Source organism: Oncorhynchus nerka, linkage group LG24 (assembly GCF_034236695.1).
Source record: "Oncorhynchus nerka isolate Pitt River linkage group LG24, Oner_Uvic_2.0, whole genome shotgun sequence".
Classification (NCBI taxonomy): domain Eukaryota; kingdom Metazoa; phylum Chordata; class Actinopteri; order Salmoniformes; family Salmonidae; genus Oncorhynchus; species Oncorhynchus nerka.
This window is the reverse complement of record NC_088419.1, coordinates 58,279,198-58,295,141: the sequence shown is the minus strand read 5'-3', so window position 1 is coordinate 58,295,141 and position 15,944 is coordinate 58,279,198. Positions and strand designations below refer to the sequence as shown.

The window sequence follows — 15,944 nt, the reverse complement described above, 5'->3', positions numbered from 1 at the left end:
TTATTTAGACTAATACTATGTGAATCCTCCATTATTTAGACTGTAATACTATGTGAATCCTCCATTATTTAGACTAATACTATGTGAATCCTCCATTATTTAGACTGTAATACTATGTGAATCCTCCATTATTTAGACTGTAATACTATGTGAATCCTCCATTATTTAGACTGTAATACTATGTGAATCCTCCATTATTTAGACTGTAATACTATGTGAATCCTCCATTATTTAGACTGTAATACTATGTGAGTCCTCCATTTAGACTGTATACTATGTGAATCCTCCATTATTTAGACTGTAATACTATGTGAGTCCTCCATTATTTAGACTAATACTATGTGAGTCCTCCATTTAGACTGTAATACTATGTGAGTCCTCCATTATTTAGACTGTAATACTATGTGAGTCCTCCATTTAGACTGTAATACTATGTGAGTCCTCCATTTAGACTGTAATACTATGTGAGTCCTCCATTTAGACTGTAATGCTATGTGAGTCCTCCATTATTTAGACTGTAATACTATGTGAGTCCTCCATTTAGACTGTAATACTATGTGAGTCCTCCATTATTTAGACTGTAATACTATGTGAGTCCTCCATTTAGACTGTAATACTATGTGAGTCCTCCATTTAGACTGTAATACTATGTGAGTCCTCCATTTAGACTGTAATGCTATGTGAGTCCTCCATTATTTAGACTGTAATACTATGTGAGTCCTCCATTATTTAGACTGTAATACTATGTGAATCCTCCATTATTTAGACTGTAATACTATGTGAGTCCTCCATTATTTAGACTGTAATACTATGTGAATCCTCCATTATTTAGACTGTAATACTATGTGAGTCCTCCATTATTTAGACTGTAATACTATGTGAATCCTCCATTATTTAGACTGTAATACTATGTGAATCCTCCATTATTTAGACTGTAATACTATGTGAATCCTCCATTATTTAGACTGTAATACTATGTGAATCCTCCATTATTTAGACTGTAATACTATATGAATCCTCCATTATTTAGACTGTAATACTATGTGAGTCCTCCATTTAGACTGTAATACTATGTGAGTCCTCCATTTAGACTGTAATACTATGTGAGTCCTCCATTTAGACTGTAATACTATGTGAGTCCTCCATTTAGACTGTAATACTATGTGAGTCCTCCATTTAGACTGTATTACTATGTGAGTCCTCCATTATTTAGACTGTAATACTATGTCAATTTGTAAGTCGCTCTGGATAAGAGCGTCTGCTAAATGACTTAAATGTAAATGTAAATATGTGAGTCCTCCATTATTTAGACTGTAATACTATGTGAATCCTCCATTATTTAGACTGTAATACTATGTGAGTCCTCCATTATTTAGACTGTAATACTATGTGAGTCCTCCATTATTTAGACTGTAATACTATGTGAGTCCTCCATTATTTAGACTAATACTATGTGAATCCTCCATTATTTAGACTAATACTATGTGAATCCTCCATTATTTAGACTAATACTATGTGAATCCTCCATTATTTAGACTAATACTATGTGAATCCTCCATTATTTAGACTAATACTATGTGAATCCTCCATTATTTAGACTGTAATACTATGTGAATCCTCCATTATTTAGACTGTAATACTATGTGAATCCTCCATTTAGACTGTAATACTTTAGACTGTAATACTATGTGAGTCCTCCATTATTTAGACTGTAATACTATGTGAGTCCTCCATTATTTAGACTGTAATACTATGTGAGTCCTCCATTATTTAGACTGTAATACTATGTGAATCCTCCATTATTTAGACTAATACTATGTGAATCCTCCATTATTTAGACTAATACTATTATTTAGACTGAATCCTCCATTATTTAGACTAATACTATGTGAATCCTCCATTATTTAGACTGTAATACTATGTGAATCCTCCATTATTTAGACTGTAATACTATGTGAATCCTCCATTATTTAGACTAATACTATGTGAATCCTCCATTATTTAGACTGTAATACTATATGAATCCTCCATTATTTAGACTAATACTATGTGAATCCTCCATTATTTAGACTAATACTATGTGAATCCTCCATTATTTAGACTGTAATACTATGTGAGTCCTCCATTTAGACTGTAATACTATGTGAGTCCTCCATTTAGACTGTAATACTATGTGAATCCTCCATTATTCAGACTAATACTATGTGAGTCCTCCATTTAGACTGTAATACTATGTGAGTCCTCCATTATTTAGACTGTAATACTATGTGAGTCCTCCATTATTTAGACTGTAATACTATGTGAATCCTCCATTATTTAGACTGTAATACTATGTGAGTCCTCCATTATTTAGACTAATACTATGTGAATCCTCCATTATTTAGACTAATACTATGTGAATCCTCCATTATTTAGACTGTAATACTATGTGAATCCTCCATTATTTAGACTGTAATACTATGTGAATCGGCCATTATTTAGACTAATACTATGTGAATCCTCCATTATTTAGACTGTAATACTATGTGAGTCCTCCATTTAGACTGTAATACTATGTGAGTCCTCCATTATTTAGACTGTAATACTATGTGAGTCCTCCATTTAGACTGTAATACTATGTGAGTCCTCCATTTAGACTGTAATACTATGTGAATCCTCCATTATTCAGACTAATACTATGTGAGTCCTCCATTTAGACTGTAATACTATGTGAGTCCTCCATTATTTAGACTGTAATACTATGTGAGTCCTCCATTATTTAGACTGTAATACTATGTGAATCCTCCATTATTTAGACTGTAATACTATGTGAGTCCTGCATTTAGACGGTAATACTATGTGAATCCTCCATTATTTAGACTGTAATACTATGTGAGTCCTGCATTTAGACGGTAATACTATGTGAATCCTCCATTATTTAGACTGTAATACTATGTGAGTCCTGCATTTAGACGGTAATACTATGTGAATCCTCCATTATTTAGACTGTAATACTATGTGAGTCCTGCATTTAGACTGTAATACTATGTGAGTCCTGCATTTAGACTGTAATACTATGTGAATCCTCCATTATTTAGACTAATACTATGTGAATCCTCCATTATTTAGACTGTAATACTATGTGAATCCTCCATTATTTAGACTGTAATACTATGTGAGTCCTCCATTTAGACTGTAATACTATGTGAGTCCTCCATTTAGACTGTAAATCTATGTGAATCCTCCATTATTTAGACTGTAATACTATGTGAATCATCTATTATTCAGTCATCTTGAACTGTATTGTGCAAATGTTTAATTGAGGGGTGCTGATAACTCATTGAGTAATACTGTAAATGATTGTAGCTAATTGTCGGTTTTTGATTCCCTCAGGTTTGTGTTCTCTATTTTCCGGCTCCCTGACGTTTGGGTGATGAATGTTTTGACAGCCTGGTCTGCAGCATGCAATAACAGGACATGATGCACTACAGTGGTTTATTTCACTAGTTATTTTCTGTCTGACAACGTGATGATGTAAGTGAAGAGGCTAGGACTTACCCCCTTCTGCAAATCATACTGGGAATCCCACCCCTCACTGTATGAATGTAGCTCGTTTTAGACTACTACACTGTTTCTCCTACAGTTACTCTGTATTAAAGCGCACATTGTGATGTGTATTGAATGACATGGATCATTTCAATAAACTACAATATTTGTAACGGTAATAAGTATGGTCATTTAATAAAAAATGCATTAACGGCATATACAGGCTAAAGGAAAGGGAACTATAGACAAGCCAAGGATGCAGAACTATTCAAGAATGTCTTTGCTTGAGATTTTTTTGCATCTTTAGTTTTGTTTTGGTGTTTTAGTCCCCAAATGGGTTTTAATGATTATTTATATAAAATGCACCCCAACCTCACCAGCTGTTTGTTCTGTGATGTTCTCTTTTATTTGTGGCTGTATTATAAATAAATGTATCTTGTCAATCAAACAATAGGCAGTGTGAAACTTTATGACCGACTCGTCCCCAGGCTCAATTGTTAGGTTCTGAGAGCGAGCCAGTTGATAAACTGACATTTCACTGAGATTGATCAGTTCTGTAACTAATTTTGTTTGGTTTTTCTAAGAAGTGGTAATCTGTTCTATGTGTGCTCTTCCTATGCTTCCCGTTGAGTTTCCTTTCTGCGTCTTTTACTTTCGGTTTTGTACACCAGCTGAAAACACTATTTGGTACAATGATTGATTCTCTACGCTATACTTGCTTGTTTGTCACATATCTAAAATTAGGCGAACTATTATAATTTTTGCAACCAGGAAATGACCATTTCTGCATAGTGCATCTTAAAGGAACATCCTGTATTTGCTCATGCTAGTGTGCTGCTGCAGTCAAACCTGCAGGTTCCTCTGGCACTACAACGCTATACTGCAGATTGCTTCACCTTGACTTTGATGTATTATTCTGATTGGTGTATTGGCTGGTGGGAGGGTTGGCTGCAGCCTACTTTGATAAGATGATCTGTGGCTCCTGCTGTGATGGGCTTGTTTTAGTGGAGCTGGCCTTGCCACTATTGATCTGGACTGTCAAACCTTGTACTGAACAGGACCATCCCTGAGAGTGATGTTCACACAGACCAAAAAGGCTACCCCTACCCCAACACTGCATCTTTTATAAATCCAAGGGCAAAAGCGAACAGAAGTCATAGCTTTGCTGCAGGTTGGTAAATAAATCCACAGGGTATTAGTGGTTGATCATAGCAATATTGGAGTAAAGCTATTGGGGAATCTGATGGAATGTTGGCATTTTTTATATTTCATTTTATATTTCATTTTGTCATATTTGCTGATGTGGTGTTGGTGATGCAGTTCATATGGAGGTTGAGACTGCTGTCCTACTTTCACTCTGCTTTGCAATCGATTGGGAACCCTAATCACTGTGAAGTCATTCATTGATGTGCATGGGCTCTGGTGCATATTAACAGCTCCACACACTGTCAGACCCTCAACACCTGAAATGAACAACACATGGAGTGGGATGGAGAAGAGGGAGGATAGTGTTGCAGTCCCCTTGTCTTCCTCTTCTTCCCACTCTTTTGCTTTTGAGTACCATTAAAAAGTAAATATGAGACACAACCATTAATGCCTTTATTCATTTATTTACTTATTGGAAAATCGCCAAATAACGGTTTAATTGTTTGGTCCCTCAAGGCTCATATAGTTATGGGTCAACAAATCAGTTATTTATAAAGCTCTACTTAACTAGTTTGAGAAATATAGCAGTTATAACAAGCAGGAATACAGAAATAGATTGTATATTTTTGTCTTTCATGGAAATAAAACTCAATTGTAGATTATCAGTTAGCATGGCATGACTCCTAAACAACAAAGGTAGATTAAGTACCAGTGATGATTTAAATGTCTGTTCTGTCGACCGACGACCATGGAATCATTCATTTGGTGCAGTAGTTCTGAGAAATCATGAATATATGTACTAAAACGATTCATTATCATGCAAACCTATGCACAGTAATGCGTCAATGCATTGGACAGGCTACTTGTGTACAAAACGTCTTTCACCACAGTGTCCCCAGTTACGTCTACACCTAATAAAAGAGACTACACTAGTTCCTGCAACATTGTGCTTGTATACACAACAAAGTTACTCTTTGTACAAATGTACTAATTTATTTGCGCCTCTAATCTTTTTCATTAGGTTGGTGTTCTCACCCCCTTGCTAAGTCCAGAAATGATGCACCATTCCTCTCATTACTGACAATCAGAGAATGCTGAGTAACCAGTAACCTCAAAGGCATCTGATCTTGTTTGTTCCCAAGGCGACTGGCGAAAGGATCCGTCTCATTCCTTGACGTTCTAACACCTCCATAAAAGGCACCTGGTAATGACACAAAATGGTGCTGAGACATGTGAAGCCCCTGGGTTTCCTTCCCATGGTGACATAATGTGCACTGTCTACTGTGTGGGCTATGTGAAGTAGGTGAGAGAAAGGAAGGATATCACTAGCCTCCAAGCTAGAAGACCAATTCAAGCCCTCTCACCAGCTTTCATCTTAGGCCATTGTTCCCCTAATGAGTTAAGGTACCTTCTGCCTGTGAGTCCACTCAGCTATAACAAGGAGGTATCTGATGTCCCTATTAGAGGAAACATATCTGATTCACCGGGGCTGTGAAGTAGCACGGTCACACCCAAAAGGAGGGAAATGAAAGCTAGAAATATCTCCCTCTTTTCCATTTACGGCAATTTCTCTATCTTAATTGTGTTACACCCTCAGCAATAGACCAGGCAGAGTGGACTTCAACTACGGGAGGGGGACTCCCCTTGTTTTTGATCAAATATTCCTGCTGATTGTGGGATGTAGGAGAAGCAGACTCCCAGCCACTACACAGTGCAAAATAGTTTCCAAGGTAATTCTGGAACGGGCATGCCATTCCTTGCCTTCTTTTGGCACATAAGACATAATCTGATAATGGGGTTACACTTGAATGGCATTGGGTTGCAAAGTCCACACAGAGGATGTCAAAGGAGAAGGTGTGGAATTTGCTCCAAATAACAACTTTGTTCTGGTTTGGTAACAGACAAGAAGTGCAGTCCTTATAGCCCAGAGGGATGCGCTGCTGCGTTATCAACTTTCACAGGAGAAGGAGGGGAAAGAAAAGAAAGTGAGCAAACAAATAAAGCCTGTTTGGTAAACCCATGCACAAGAAAGTATGCCTTTATGAATAAATTCAATAAACGCAAATGTCTGCGAGGGCAACATCGGCCCCATTCAAAGCCTTCATTTAAACCTTTACAGCTATAGACCAGCACTAACCAACACTGTCGTGGGGGAGGCCAAGGGAGCCTTGCCTTTGATGTGTGATTCTAACAGCAGGGGTTGGAAGAAAGGAACAACATTTCATTTCAAGGAACAGAAACGGAACCTGGAATGAAAGTGATCCTTACTGTTCCAGAACATACCAGTTATTTTTCAAAGCTTTGGAACCGATTAATAACGTTATGTTACATTCCAGGCATTTGTTTTTAGGCCCACAACAAAACGCCTATGCAAAGCCCTCACTCAAACTTATTCCAGTGTCTGCCTGCAAGCTGAACATCTTTGTGTGGGTGTGTGAGAGAGAGACACCTGCTCCTCTCCAAAGCATAGGCTCCTGTACTGAGGTTACAAGCTTGATTCAGAAGTCAGGAGACCTTTTTAATTAGCTAGAAAATAAAGGATGAACTTTTTCAATGATAGTTAAGGATACTATAGGCTTATTTAGCATGTTTCATGTCGAATTTATTAACTACAAAAATATGTTTTTAATTATGGTGTGGCTCTGTACACACTAACTAGCTGGCTTGCTCGAAGGACATTCAACGTTCCTCCATAGAAGCCGCTCCGTAGGTATAATTCTGTGGACCAAATTCAGATAATTCATGTCATAACAAGATGCCCAGCACTTCAACCCTCTCTCGCTCTCTCCACCCGCAAAATTTCTGTTGCATCTTGCACCATAGGCTACACTTGCCTGTCCATCACGCATGTAAACAACTAGCTTGCCTGTCCATCACGCATGTAAACAACTAGCTTGCCTGTCCATCACGCATGTAAACAACTAGCTTGCCTGTCCATCACGCATGTAAACAACTAGCTTGCCTGCTCTGTCTGCACTGATTGGTGAAGTCATTTAATGAGCTAAATGTAAAGAAATTAAATATATGATTTGACAGGTTAAAAAAGGAACAATATAAACCAGTACTTTTTTGGGGGTTCTAAACTCTTGCTGGTCGGAAAAGTGGAACAAAATGAAAGATTTGCGGTTGTGTTCAAAACTAAACGATTGGAAAAAATGTTTTAGTTCCAACCCCTGGTTCAGTAACACTTGAGATGCCTCCATTAGCTAACAAGGTATTTTTGGCACAGGAATGAGGTAAAAACCTGTCATTTAAGTTGTTCTAACCCTGGCCTCCAATATGCCAGTTACTACAGTCACAACCAGCTGTGAAATGTAAAACAAGCATAGACAAACAACAACAAATACAAAGAACAACATGTCCTAACAACCATCACTTTTCTGGAAAGCAGTAAGACATTTTTTTTTATGGAAACATGAGGCCAGACATTAAGCAACAAGGATACTTGATGAAGAATATTCTCTGATCCAGTGTGGATATGACGAGGCAGTCCTAATATGGATACTGCAATTTATTTGGTGTCCAAATTAGGAGAGCATCTTCATACCCATTTAATGATCGTTTATGAGGGAAAAAAATTGCATTTTCAAATTCATCTGTTTCTGTTCCTAGTACCATAGATTCAGATTAAATTACATCACATTACAATTAAACAGTCTTGGCTGGCCTATCAGTCAAGACTGGCCTATTACACCCAGATAAACTTTGTATCCAGATCTTGAGATGATTTCAAAGCTAATAGCACCTAGTTTCACAGTGGATAGACTAGTGCAGAGAGCATACTGGCTCTTTACATCATCACTTCTCTAAGAGGAGAAAGGAATCACAGCAGTAAGAGACACTATGGTACTGTAAATACTATCTAGGGGTGTATTCTTCATATAGCCTACATGATACTGTGTAGTGTAGCCTGTTTTCTTGTTACTGGTCTGGGACCAGCTAATTCAGACAGACAGACAGAGAAATTGTAGTTACCCGGCGTAGACTGAAATCAAATGAAACACAAAAGATCAGGGAGGAGTGGAGGAGGACTGGAGACATGCTACACTGGGCTGTGGTCGGGGGAGACGTGAACGACCTTCACCATACACTCTGTCACCACCACTGTGTCCTTGGTCCGTTGCAGGCCTGTGTACAGCCGCTCATCCAGAGTGGCGCACAGCTTGTCCGTCAGCTCGGCTGTGATGGTCTGTCGGCTGTTGCCCGTGTCAGGAGGCTGGGGGGGCTCGTAAGGGGCCTCAGGGGGGTGTACCGCCTGCCTAGTGTCTTCCTGGGGGTTGGGCTGCTCCCCTAGCAGGCCCTCTCTATCCGGAACAGTGGGAGGGGAACAGGATGCCCTCCCTTCCAGGTCTCTAATGGTCACGGTGCTGCTGCCACAGCTACTGCTGGGACTCGCTCTCCTCCTGTCTCCTTCCTCCACCTCTCCTGCCCCGCCCGCCACCACCTCGGCCTTTGGCGTCTGGGGGGTACTGGGGGCCCCCTCGCTGGCCTCCTCATCAGGCGCACTGCCGATGCGTGGCAGTGTGCTGTGGAAGCCTGTGTCCAGAGGGTAGTTGACGCTATCGCCTCGTCGCAGGGGGGTCCGCTGCCTCTCAAAGGAGTGGTACTGGTAGCGAACGCCCGGGTCACTGTACTGCTTGTTGCGCTGCCACTGTTTGCGGAGGTGGATGCGCGAGCGATGTTTCCTCGGTGACTCCTGCTGGTCGAACTGGGGGTCGTGGCGGAGGAATTCATGGAAGAGCGCGTCAGTTTTCTTGTCGATGCTGTAGTCGCGGCGGTGTAATGATAAGGGTGGGTGGGAGTGCGGCTGCACCTCTCGTGGAGTGAACATCTGCCCATACGGAGACCAGCCCAGGGGAGACCTGGACGTTTCTATTGCGATGCCGCCCGTCGCCCCCACCAGCATCTCCTCGCCTGGCTCTTCCTCGAAGATGCGGGCTTCGAAGCTCTCGCCCACTGTGCCCGTGTGCCCTGCACTGGTGAAGTAGTGTCTCTTCTCCAGGGCCGTCCTGTCTATACTGCCACTACTGCCAAACAGTCTTAGCTCCTCTGGCGCCCGAGATGGAGCCTCTATAGACGTATAGCCACTGTCCATCTGCATGAGCTTACGATTGCCTGACTCCCCGTCACTGACCCTCTCTGACTCCACACTGTCCTGCTTCCCCCCTTTCTTCTTCTCTTCCTTCTCCTCTCCCATCCCATCATCCATGGGCAGCTCTACATCCCCTTCGGGTTCATCCCCGATGTCCTGGGAGGGGTTACTGGGCAGTTCCTCCCTCTCGGTCCGGCCCCCCAGGGAGCTGACACTGTCGGCGTCGCTGCGAACAGAGTCCCTGTCGTTGATCTGGTCTGAGGAGCCGTACTGCTCTAGAGAGGCCCGGAGCGTCCAGATGTCTCTGTACAAGGCCTGGTGGTCTGAGGCCAAGCTCTCCTGTCTACAGTCCCCCAGGCTCGCTGCCTCGTCCTGGGACTCTGGGGACAGGCCGATCAACCCCGCCACTTGGCCCCTGCTGCAGTTGGGCTCCACCACCACCTCCACCTCTAACCTGCATTGACACACACGTACAAAGACGCACACACACACGCACACAAACAGTATAACAGTCAGTCACAGAGCGCCCATACACAGATCTGATGTCTGATGTTTGAGTATGTTTGCAGCCACTGTGATTACAAGTGATCACCATGACATCTTAAGGTTGTAGCATGTTTTCCACAAACCACTGAACTGCAATGCACAAATGTCATGTGTTTTGCAAATGTGTAGAATTTCCCTACATTGTGATTTTACTGGTCCCAGTTAGTTATCCATTAGAAGCATGACATATGGCTTGCATTATGTTAGCAGCTATGCATGTTCAGGAATCAACATGAATGCTTCCAGCACTGTAGAAGAAACAAATATGGATAGGCTTTGATTATTACTCATTTTTATTCAGTATACAAATACATATTTGTATTCCTTAAAATCCATCACAGCTCTGCGTCCACAGTAAATTCAAGTAAGGGGGTCACTAATGGAAAATCTTAATTGCATACTGCTTGGGTCCCCTCGCGAGGAGAGGAGAGAGGATGCGAGGAGTTGGCAGTTGAGATTCTCCCATTGACCCCAAAAACTATTCCTGTCCATGCCATCATCACTCTGCATCAGCGATGGAATGGGCTGGCTTGTTAAGCAGCTGTGGGTAAAAGTTCCCTGTAGGCACAGATCTAGGATCAGCTTACTCTCCTCAAATCCTAACCGTGACAGGTAAAACATACACAAAGCTATCCATAATACTGTTAGTTACCGTAATGATGACTGAGGCAAAGCGGTGAGGTGGAAGGATGGCGAGGGAATTAAAGATACCTGCCGAGGGGAGGGTGGTGGCTTGGGGGAGAGGAGGCGGGCGGAGGGGCTGGGGTGGTAGGTGACGTCTTGGGTGCGGGCGATGTACTGGATGAGGTACATGTGGTGGGCGTCGTTATCCTCCTGGTCCATGCTCTCGCTGGCGGCGCGCTGCCGCTGGAACTGCCTCCTCTTAGGGGACCCTGACACGCAGGACGAAGCAGGTCAAACATTAGTCCAAGGCCACAGAGAGACATGGGATGTTGGTACCAACATTCACCATGGTATATCAAGTTTCAAGTTGTATTAGGTGTATGAACGGGATACACATGGTAAACACCATCCAACGAAATGCTTACTTGCAGGTTCCTTCAAGAATAAGAAATAATAAAAGATAAGAATACGAACATAATGTAAATGGCTCAGTAGAATAGAAAACATTTTAGCATAAGTATAATACAGGAAGGCACAAGTTATAGTCCAATATTTTCATGCGTTTTGGGGGACTGGGGGCAAGTGTTTAAATTGTGCAGTATTTAGCAATCATAATAAGAGTCTGGTAGCGACAGTTGTGCTGTGTGAATACATTGCCTTCAGAACATACTCATACCCCCGGACTTATTCCACATTTTCTTATGTTACAGCCTGAATTCAAAATGGATGAAATAGATGTTTTTTTACTCATCTACACACAAACCCGATAATGACAAAGTGAAAACTTGTTTTTGACATTCTTGCACATTTATTGACAATGAAATACAGAAATATCTTTATGGGTAAGTCTCTCAGAGCTTTGCACACCTGGATTGTACAATATTTGCCCATTATTCTTTTCAAAATTCTTCAAACTGTCAAATTGACCACTCAGGAACATTCACTGTCTTCTTGGTAAGCAACTCTAGTGTAGATTTGGCCTTGTGTTTGAGGTTATTGTTCTGCTGAAAGGTGAAATAATCTCCCAGTGCTAGGTGGAAAGCCAACTGAACAAGGTTTTCCTCAGGATTTTGCCTGTGTTAAGCTCCATTACGTGTATCCTGAAAAACTCCCCAGTCCTTAAAGAATACAAGCATACCCATAACATGATGAAGCCACTAGTATGCTTGAAAATATGGAGAGTGGGACTAAGTAATGTGTTGTATTGGATTTGCCCCAAACATATACTGTAGGTTAGCTACAAAAGTATTGGGGACAGTGACACATTTGTTGTTTTGGTTCTGTACTCCAGCACTTTGGATTTGATATGATACAATGACTAGGGGTTAAAGTGCAGACTGACAGCTTTAAGGGTATTTTCATCCATATCGGGTGAACCGTTTAAAAATGATAGAACTGTTTGTACATAGACCCCATATTTTAGAGGACCAAAATGTTTAAATGTTTTTTTTACTTATGTGTATACTCTAAAACCATGTGTACAAGAGTATGTGTATACTCTTGTAACTCTAAAAACTTGTTGGATGCAATAGAAATTAAAATGGTAAATAATGTAGTATCAATTTTATTGTAAAAGAGAATAGAATATCTTTCTAAACACTTCCACATTAATGTGGATGCTACCATGATTACGCATAGTCCTGAATGAATCGTGAATAATGATGAGTGACAAAGTTAGATGCACAAATATCCTACCCCCCCAGAAATGCTAACCTCCCCTATTATTGTAATGGTGAGAGGTTAGCATCTCTTATCTACTTATGTACTGTAGCAGTCAGCTGAAGAGATAGCAGCAGGCATTGAGATACACTACATGACCAAAAGTATGTGGACACCTGCTCGTCAAACATCTAATTCCAAAATCATGGGCATTAGTAGGAGGTTGGGAAGGCTTTCCACTAGATGTTGGAACATTGCTGCAAGGATTTGCTTCCCTTCAGCCACAAGAGCATTAGTGATGTTGGGCAATTAGGCCTGGCTCGCAGTCGGCGTTCTAATTCAGCCCAAAGATGTTTGATGGTGTTAAGGTCAGGGCTCTGTGCAGGCCAGTCAAATTCTTCCACACCGATCTTGACAAACCATTTCTGTATGGACCTCGCTTTGTGCACGGGGGCATTGTCATGCTGAAACAGGAAAGGGCCTTCCCCAAACTGTTGCCACAAAGTTGGAAGCACAGAATCATCGACAATGTCATTGTATGCTGTAGCGTTAAGATTTCCCTTCACTGGAACCTAAAGTCCCTAGTCCAAAACATGAAAAACAGCCTCAGACTATTATTCCTCCTCCACCATACTCTACAGTTGGCACTATGCATTGGGGCAGGTAGCGGTTCATTCGTCAGACTGCCAGATGGTGAAGCGTGATTCATCACTCCAGAGAAAGCGTATCCACTGCTCCAGAGTCTAATAGCGGTGAGCTTTACACCAGTCCAGCTGGCATTGCGCATGGTGATCTTAGGCTTGTGTGTGGTTGATCGGCCATGGAAAACCATTTCACAAAGCTCCCGCTAAACGTTTCAGCGGCCCCGTTCTTGGAGCCTGTGTGGCCTACAACTTCGCGGCTGAGCCGTTGTTGCTCCTAGATGTTTCCACTTCACAATATTAGCATCCTATAAAGGTGGCATCCTATAACAGTGCTAAGTTGGAAGTCACTGATCTCTTCAGTAAAGCCATTCTACTGCCAATGTTTGTCTATGGAGATTGCATGGCTTTGTGCACATTTTTATATACCTGTCAGCAACGGGTGTGATTGAAATAGCCAAATCCACTAATTTGAAGGAGTGTCCACACACTTTTGTATATATAGTCTATTTGGGGGGTGTTAGTCCTGTGTGCTCTGTTAGCTGTGTGTAGGGGGAGCAGGAGAGGGAGCAGCATTTATGTGTTTGTGAGGAAAGCTGTGGGGAGGCTTCAGTTAGGCTCACAATGCCTTGGAAGAGAAGAGTCCTGCGTCATAAAGCCATCTGTCAGAGGGTGTGTATGTGTGTGTGTGTATGTTTGTGTGGTGTACACAACGCGCCTTGGCAGTTAAGTGAAGCCTCTTGCAGTTGAACCTCATTCTTAAGAAGCATTGTCTTTAAAATAGAATTTCTACACTAAATTTGAGGGCAAAGAACCATTTTAATGAGGCCGATGCTCCATCCATCATTCTGTACATACAGTAAACCTGAAACATACCATACATAAATATGAATAAGTCTGTTCTACCTCTGGTGTCCAGACTAGAAGCCCGCTGGCTGCTGTCCAGCTTCCACTTCTTGATCTTGAAGTATGGGCTGGCCCCCTCTAGGCTGGCATGGCGCCTCAGCTTGGTGAAGAACTGCAGGACCGGGCCCTGCCCCACTCCCGCGCTAGGGGACGCACCCGTCACAGACGTCACCGACGCCCCATCACTCAAAGACGGACTGCCCCCATTCCTGGAGCCTGAAACCATCACCTCAATCTGGGGGAGAGAGAGAGAGAGGGAAAGGGGAAACCTAGTCAGTTGCACAACTGAATGTATTCAACCGAAATGGGTATTCCGCATTTAACCCTCTGAATCAGAGAGGTGCGGGGGGCTGCCTTAAATCCACGTCCACGTCAAGGAGGGGATGAACAGCCAGGAGCGATGAAGAGATGTGGGGAGCAGTGGTGTCTGTAATCTTCCCCGAACAAGGCCTTTCCAGAGCCTCTCCCTTGTTGACCCATCATCCTCCACCACTGTGGATGCACATGCTTTACTTCTCCTCTATTGGTTCAGAGGCTTCATGATGACCTCTAGGCTCCAACGTTTCCAGACCAATTAATACTTGTGATTAGCGGCTAACTGTCTTCCATAGTTAAATTAGGATTTTAATTTAAACGTAAGGGTTCACATCCAACCCAATAATACGGTCATTCAATATTCGGTCCTACCATACGTACATTGTCTTCAGAAAGTATTCATACCCCTTGACTTATTCCACATTTTGGTGTGTTACAGCCTTGAATTCAAATGGATTAAATTAGTTTTTTTTTTTTTTTCCCTCTACACACTATAATGACAAAGTGAAAACATATTTTAGGAATTGTTTGCAAATGTATTTCAAATTAATTTACTAATACTAATTTACGTAAGTATTCACACCCCTGTGTCAATACTTTGAAGAAGCACCTACGGCAGCGATTAGAGATTTGAGTCTTTCTGGGTAAGTCTCTAAGAGCTATCCACACCTGGATTGTGTAACATTGTTCAAAATTCTGAAGGTCTATCAAATTGGTTGTTGATCATTGCTTGACAACCATTTTCAGGTCTTGCCATAGATTTTCAAGTAGATTTATTAAGACAAAACTGTGACTCTGCCACTCAGGAACCGTCACTGTCTTCTTGGTATGCAACTCCAGGGTAGATTTGGCCTTGTGTTTTAGGTTATTGTCCTAAAAGGTGAATTCATCTCCCTGTGTCTGGTGCAAAGCAGACTGAAGCAGGTTTTCCTCCATCCATCCTCCATTCCATTGATTAAAAAAAAATATCCTGAAAAACTCCCCAGTTTTTAACAATTACAAGCATACCCATAACATGATAACACTGCTATGCTTGAAAATATGGAGAGTTTTACGAAGTAATGTGTTGTATTGGATTAGCCCCAAACAACACTGTATTCAGGCCAAGAAGTTAATTGCTTTGTTACATTTTTTGCAGTAATACTTTAGTGCCTTGATGCAAACAGGATGCATGTTTTGGAATATTTTTTATTCTGTACAGGCTTCCTTCTTTCTTTATGTCAGACCCTTTTCCAGTACATGACACACTGACCTCACACACAGATGTGTGCAACTCTTTGCCTAGATTTACGTATTTTTAATTCTGAACAATATAACTTTTTTAGGGTTCTCATAAACTTACAATTATGTTTTTATTCCAGCTTGTACAGTCACTAAGATTATGCACTACCGGTCAAAAGTTTTAGAACATCTACTCATTCAAGGGTTTTTCTTTATTTTTACGATTTTCTTCATTGTAGAATAATAGTGAAGACATCAAAACTACAAAA

At 41.5% G+C, this 15,944-nt stretch overlaps 2 protein-coding genes across 2 annotated transcripts in view; one reads left to right on the top strand and one right to left on the bottom strand.

Annotated features, from left to right (window-relative positions):
* Positions 1–5,112, top strand: part of LOC115108285 (serine/threonine-protein kinase STK11-like) — a 40,666-nt gene extending 35,554 nt beyond the window's left edge. Inside the window, exon 11 of the mRNA XM_029632436.2 lies at positions 3,373–5,112. The gene's annotated coding sequence lies outside the window, so the exon portion shown is untranslated. The remainder of the gene's footprint in view (positions 1–3,372) is intronic.
* A 7-nt stretch (positions 5,113–5,119) lies between these two features.
* The window catches only part of LOC115108284 (voltage-dependent calcium channel beta subunit-associated regulatory protein-like), a 29,704-nt gene continuing 18,879 nt past the window's right edge, over positions 5,120–15,944 (bottom strand). The window contains exons 7-9 of the mRNA XM_065008998.1: positions 14,140–14,374; positions 11,025–11,202; positions 5,120–10,217 (exon numbers count right to left, since the gene is read on the bottom strand). Coding sequence (XP_064865070.1) covers positions 8,714–10,217; positions 11,025–11,202; positions 14,140–14,374 — 1,917 coding nt within the window. The 3' untranslated portion in view covers positions 5,120–8,713. The remainder of the gene's footprint in view (positions 10,218–11,024; positions 11,203–14,139; positions 14,375–15,944) is intronic.